Genomic DNA, 6,699 nt, shown 5'->3' with positions numbered 1-6,699 from the left:
TATAATTTTTATTAATATTTTATACATTATACGCATGTTATATTACAATTATTTTATTTATTTAAACTGATACGCTATTACTAAAAAGTAATAATGTAAACTAAGTGAAATTTTTAAATAAGAATACATCATTGCTGCCAACTATATCTTTTCGTTAAATGGATGACACTAGTCTAACAATTAGTTTTATAAAAGAATTCTAATTATTTTGAGATTTCATTTCATAGATTTCCTATAGACTATCTTTTATTTTTTGAAATGTAAACTTTTGTTTCATTTAAAAGTGAAAAACATTATATAAAATAAAAGTACATTATAATTCTATATCATTAATTAGGTTGGTATCTCTTCTAAATAATTCAGATTGCTACCTTCTACTAATTTATTTTATCTTGTGATTAAATTGATATGATGTTTCTTATATTTGTAATGTCATGTCTTTTTTTATCTTAAAGTTGTAATACACTAAAGGATAACAATGCCATACATTTTCGTTCATAAGAATTGTGGTATATATATCCACATCTATCGACAACACATTTCAATTGGTTGTTTTTGTGTATATAGTTAGTGTTATCAGTTAGATGACTAATAATTTATTAGAAATCCATAAATAATAAAACATTTTACAGTATTATTCAAGATGTCTATCCAAACAAGTCTTGATCAATTTTTTAAACAAAAATTAAAAAATACTCGAAAAGTTAAATCACAAAATCTTGTTGGTTTAAAAGAACTTAAAAGGTTGAAAAAGGTAAATATATATAAAATATTGTATTTTATATAAAAACGTTTTATTTTGAGATATTTTATTTCATATTTGATTTCGAATTCTTTTAGCAATCTAAGAACATAAAATCACATGTAAGATCTAGACAAAATAACGAAAGAAAACATTTTTCGTCAATTAATACATCATCGTTTTATACTAATAAATCAATCGACAATACACAAATAGCAGATACAGGTACTCATTTTATGGTAGGTATGAATACAGCTTATGTATCAGAAGACCTACTAGATAATAAAATTGATATATCATCAGATTGCTCTATAATATATGAAAAAATATGTACATCAAATAATAAAATATCACCTGATAAAAAAGAAGCAACAGAGTATGAAAGTCAAATAATAAAAGATTCTGAAAAAACTTGTATCAATAGTCAACTACAAAGTTTTGAGGAACAAGTATCGTCTAGTCATAATGATAATGAACTTATAATGCCATTTAAATCACTTGAAGAAGAAAGTAATAGAAGGCTTTTTATAGAAGATTCCAAGATATTGGATATTGAACATAAGCATATAAGTAAAGGAAAATATAGGATTTCTTCAGTACATAGCAGTCCTGTAAAAAGTGTATTAAACTCTCCTTCTAAACAAAGAAATCCAACTTTCACTCCAAAGAAAAGTTCAACCAAAGAAGTTGTGTCATATAATTCAAAAATTCCAAAGAATTCAACTCTTTATTTTCGACAAATAGTAGATAAAGAACTTACACATATTGCAATAGAAAATATGAATCTTATAAAAGAAGGTGTAATTGTGGCTAATAATTTTGATCTTCAGAAGATATATGCTAGTAATTCATTTACATTTAAATACAATCGTGTAGATACAAGAACATCTGAAAAATATGAATATAATGATGTGATTATACCAACAGAAACATATGCTGCACTTTTATTTATGATAGTAGTGAATGTTTTTTCAAATCCTATAAATTGTGGCTATTTTGATAAGGATGAAACAGATTTTATTTTTTCTATGTTTACACTTTCTGTACAAGCTCAAATGTTATTTGCACGTATCTTAAAAAGAAAATATTCATGGCATAGAGTAACACATTTAAAATATAAAAATTTAGCTGATGATTTAATGCCAATTTACAAAGAACTTGAATCAAAGTCATTTTTTACATCTGACATTGAAAGTGAAGAAATATCTACTTCCTTTACAATGCTTCAAGCTGATGAAATTCGTACAATTTGTAAAGATTTTAAATTAAATTATAATAATAAAGAAAAATCGATACAGAAACTATTAGATATAGCAGCAAAAAAACCTCTTTTTCCTGGCATGAAAAGCTCTGGTGATAGATTAAAGTCATTGGTATCAAATAAGTTGGGATATTGTATACGTTTACATCAAAAGGCAAAAGATACTTTTGATAAGGTATTAACATTATTAATACCTAATCAAGACCCTCAAGAAACTTTATCAGATACATATAATAAATTAATACAGATTGATCTTAAAAAGATGTTTTTTCCTACATTTTCTGATAAAAGATACCCTATTTTTAGCAACAAAAATCAATTACTTCGGTAAGTAGTCAAGTTTATTTTTTATATAAATCTAAAAATTTTTGTTTCCTTTTAATCGTATATTTTTTAAACACTATATGTAAATTATGTTTAATTAGTTATATATATTTATATATAGATATATTGAAGCAAAACATAAACTAACTGGTATATTAAATGCCATTGAAAAAAAACAATGGGAAACTGTAAGAGAAATTGGGAAGTTAGCTTATGATCAATGGTTAATTATTATGGAAAATGAATGCACAAGGTAAATATAAATATTAAAAAAAAAATGATTCATTTATAATGCATCTGTGTACATATATATATTTATATTAATAAAAGTTTATGCATATAATACAGTATATAATTTAACTTTGTTTCATTTTACAGTTTAGAAGATTATGTGCTTCCTTCGCATATATCTCATTTTATGCCAGGTCGTTTATGGTTGAAAATATTATCTAAAAGTATAGATTCATTTAAAAAAGTAAAAGAGACATTACCGTTTGCCATTGAAATTTTACATAAATTAATAAATCAAAATTTGTATATGCAAAGAAAAAAAGAAGCTTGGTATGCTGAATTAGCATTGATTGAAATGTATCATAATAGAAATTTAGAAGCCAGTGCAAAAATAACACTAGAGTCATTGAAAATTGAGAATTTATCCGAAGTTGGTACTGCAGAACTTTTGGAAAGAGCAAAAAAACTTGTTAAAAGAAAAACTGGCATAAGTAACACTACGTTGACAAATATTAAGATCACATTAAAATTCATGGAAAGCAATTTCACAAGTTCAATATTAAATACAACAGTGGAAGCTACTTTAATGAAAGGGTAAGTTACAATCAATTTAAATGTATATATGGAACATGAATATATTGGAAATAGACTATATATTTATACTATAGAAAACTATATATTTATTTATAGAAATTTTGGAACTAGTAATATAAAGAGCAAATGGTATATTGGCAATAGTACAGATGATAAATCCTATGGTTCAGTTGAAAATGTTGCATTGAACTTTTATTATAATCAAGGTTTTAATTGTGGAATACATTGCGAAGGTGCTCTACCAGTTACTTTATTTTTTGCATTATTTTGGGAAGAACTATTTAATATTGATATTCCTGGAACTTTTGTGACATTATATCAAACAGCTCCTCTAGATTTATTTACTAAAGATTTTTATAAGAACAGAAAAGAAACAATTGATATGAGACTTAAGTTATTACGCAGTTTTGATTTAGAAACTTTTTGTAGTTTAGTGGAAAATAACTTTATATCGAACAGTCACTTTGAATCCATGATGCATGTTAAAATGTTTACAAGTAATAATATTAAAGTAAGTAGTAAATCATTACGTATATCATAGTTAATAAATTAAATAATTGAAGTAGATTAAATGAGATAATATAATTTTATAATTACAGGAAATCGTATATTGTTTAGGGATTGAGAATGTTATAAAAATTTGTGAACGACTTATTCATAATTATAGCTTATGGAAAGCTGGTTTTCCTGATTTGATCGTATGGAATTCAAATAATAAAAGTGTAATTTGTAATTATATTTGTATATTTTAAATAGTAACAAATCATAAATAGTAAATCATAAATAGTAAATAATCAGTGGATAATTTGTATTATGTTTCATGAAATAATTTTTGTTTTTTTATTAGTGTAAGATCATTGAAGTAAAAGGACCTGGTGATAAGCTTTCAGTGAAGCAAACGTTATGGTTACAATACTTACATCAAATGGGAGTAAATGTGGAAGTTTGTCTAGTAAAAGGTAAATCATTTTTATATTCATATAATTTGTTTATTTTTTCTATTTGTAAACTTGAGATAAATTATATTGTAAAATTTATGGCTCCAATGCTTCCGTTACGGTGATTGTACAAGGACCTTCAAAATGATATCTTTAAAACAGAAAAATTATTTCTATTGTGCATTACAATAATTTTAATTTTTTTCTCTGTAGATAATGGGAAAATCAAAATGTCATAGAAGCAATGTGAAATACTCCCATAGAAACAATTCAAATATTGTGATTTTAAAAAGAAATATGCTACAAAACAATGCAACAATATGTAACTTACTGAAATTGCCTTGTAGCTGGAGTTATTTCAATATTAAATTCAGCAACTGGTACTCCACGATTTGCTACTTGTGGTGCAAACATTGCAGCTGGGTATACAATAGAAGATGTACCAATTACTAAACATACATCGCATGTTTCAACAATTTCATCTGTAGATAATTTTAATAAAAACCAATTTATTTCATTCATTAATATATATTTTATAAACTTAATTAAGATAATATATAAATTTATATAAAAGAATATATATTATATTACCAAAATTATATTTTTATGTCGAATGATTTAGTATGTAATATTTTTTTTTATATCACAACTATACATATTACTTACAAGCTTTACTAAGTACAGATTCATCAAGATTTTCACCAAACCATACAATGTCAGGCCTAAGCAAACCATTGCAATTTACATTCTCACATCTAGGAAGTTCTTCTATTGGAATAGTAGAAGATGTAATATTTGGATCTGGTGCTCTATTATATAAGATAATATAGTAAAATATATAAAATATAAATTATAGTTTTTATACTAATATATATAGAAAATAATTTTACCCTTTTCCATCTAATGCAGCGCAAATTGGAATATTTTCATTAATGCTTATATTGTAACATTTTGTGCAACGTGTTCTATAAAGCGAACCATGAAGCTCCAATATATCTTCTGTTCCTGCTTTTTGATGTAGACCGTCAATATTCTGAGTTATTACTGTTACCTTTTTACCATCTTTTACAAAACGTTTTTGAAATGCTGCTATTGCTTCATGGGCCTCTCAATTTAAATTAAAATGGAAAATGTAAAATGAAAAGATTCAAATCAATGATATTATCTAAATGAAAAGCATACAAAATAAATTATAAGCATAAATACCTTATTCGGTTTGACCTTGCTTACTAATCTTCTTCGATATTCATAGAATTCCCAAACTAATGATGGATTTGCAGCAAAAGCTTCTGGTGTTGCCAGGCTTTGTGCCTGATATTTTCTCCAATACCCACCTGCACCTCTAAATGTCGGTACACCAGATTCGGCTGAAATACCACTTCCAGTTAAAATCAGTACATTTTTACTATTCGAAAGAATTTCACGAAATGATTTCATCACGTTCATCGTACACACTTATTGAAAATTTTATATATTTTTTTGTCCATTCACGATCAGCTGATCATGACGTAAGTTACGATTAAGGCTCACCCTTGGTTTTATAATGGTTTACGCAAACAATGAGTACAGGCGTAATTTTTCAACGATTTTGATCAACAGTTTTATCTTAAAAGTAAAGGTTTCAGCGATTACGTGACTTTTTCGAATTTTTAAATTTATTTTCTTCGAAAAACATTGTGTCAAAAAATGATGTTCTTTCGAGAATAGTTTATGTATAAAAATAAAACTTTTTCAAAAATTCGAAATGGTTATGTTCTCGCTTAAATTTTCATCTTTAAAATGATACCTTTTTTATAAAAATCGTTCAAGAATTACGTCTTCACTCGATGTTAGCATAAACATTGTTTTCAATATTTTTCATAAAAAAGGTTTCCTATAGTGGCGCCCCACGAACTCTGCGGCAAAAGAGACGAAGCTCATATCTCAACTACTGATTATATATAACATATAATAGATTACATATAAACGCTGAAAGGTGTATATTAACATAATTATATACACCTAACATAATTATCTATTTCAAACGCAAGGAAACTTATAGAAAGCCTTACTAACTTTTTCAAGTATTATAAATAATTTTATGCGATTGATGATTCTTTGATAAAAAAATAAGCAAATACGTATACAATCGTTTATGCCAATGAGTTTTAAGAATTTTACAGTTATTTAAACAATGTATAATGTACACGAAGTCCAATGAACTAATATATAAACAATGATATATTCGCTTAAACATTACACGGTTCGTAACACGCATTAAATATAAAATAATTTTTATTTAATATTTCAATATAGTTAAATATTGAACGCGAAATTGTTGCCTTCATTTAATATCAACAAAAACGGATTGGACTGATTTTGACGGTTGGTGAAATATTTTTTAAGAGAAATGAATAATTAATCTCGGATAATTGTTACAATTATTATATAGCTATAAGTCTAAATAAATAGAAATGACTGTTTATTTATTGTTAAATATACGGAAGAGATAAGAAATAATGTAGAATGTACATGTATAGTTAGATTAAAATTCGATTGAAAAGATTTTGGAAAAGCCTTGAAATATGCAGCCATTCGCTCGGTAGTACTTGCATTACATATTTTAAGTT

The 6,699-nt window shown here is 25.6% G+C and overlaps 2 protein-coding genes across 7 annotated transcripts; one reads left to right on the top strand and one right to left on the bottom strand.

Annotated features, from left to right (window-relative positions):
• The first annotated feature begins 370 nt into the window (after positions 1 to 370).
• On the top strand, positions 371 to 4,611 carry LOC122628588 (fanconi-associated nuclease 1-like). 6 transcript variants are annotated; one of them, XR_006327080.1, is made up of 9 exons: positions 372 to 548; positions 633 to 754; positions 841 to 2,330; positions 2,449 to 2,580; positions 2,706 to 3,152; positions 3,249 to 3,663; positions 3,752 to 3,881; positions 4,000 to 4,111; positions 4,304 to 4,331. XR_006327080.1 is itself a non-coding variant. In XM_043811024.1 (9 exons), the coding sequence occupies exons 2-9, from the start codon at positions 644 to 646 to the stop codon at positions 4,327 to 4,329; spliced, it is 2,856 nt and encodes a 951-aa protein (XP_043666959.1). In that variant the 5' UTR covers positions 529 to 548; positions 633 to 643; the 3' UTR covers positions 4,330 to 4,611. The 6 variants fall into 6 exon arrangements, 5 of the variants coding, with proteins under 5 accessions (XP_043666949.1, XP_043666975.1, XP_043666967.1 ...); XM_043811024.1 differs by having other exon boundaries at positions 529 to 548; positions 3,752 to 3,874; positions 4,304 to 4,611; XM_043811014.1 differs by lacking the exon at positions 4,304 to 4,331 and having other exon boundaries at positions 371 to 548; positions 3,752 to 3,874; positions 4,000 to 4,215.
• LOC122628616 (NAD-dependent protein deacylase sirtuin-5, mitochondrial-like) lies at positions 4,120 to 5,594 on the bottom strand. Its single transcript, XM_043811063.1, has 5 exons — positions 5,297 to 5,594; positions 4,981 to 5,195; positions 4,757 to 4,899; positions 4,422 to 4,572; positions 4,120 to 4,241 (listed from the first exon to the last, which is right to left on the bottom strand). Exons 1-5 carry the CDS (start codon positions 5,534 to 5,536, stop codon positions 4,187 to 4,189), a joined length of 804 nt encoding a protein of 267 aa, XP_043666998.1. The 5' UTR covers positions 5,537 to 5,594; the 3' UTR covers positions 4,120 to 4,186.
• Between the last annotated feature and the right edge of the window lie 1,105 nt (positions 5,595 to 6,699).

Source organism: Vespula pensylvanica, chromosome 1 (genome assembly GCF_014466175.1).
Source record: "Vespula pensylvanica isolate Volc-1 chromosome 1, ASM1446617v1, whole genome shotgun sequence".
NCBI lineage: Eukaryota > Metazoa > Arthropoda > Insecta > Hymenoptera > Vespidae > Vespula > Vespula pensylvanica.
Note: the sequence above shows the minus strand (reverse complement) of the source record. Positions and strands in the feature narration are given on the sequence as shown.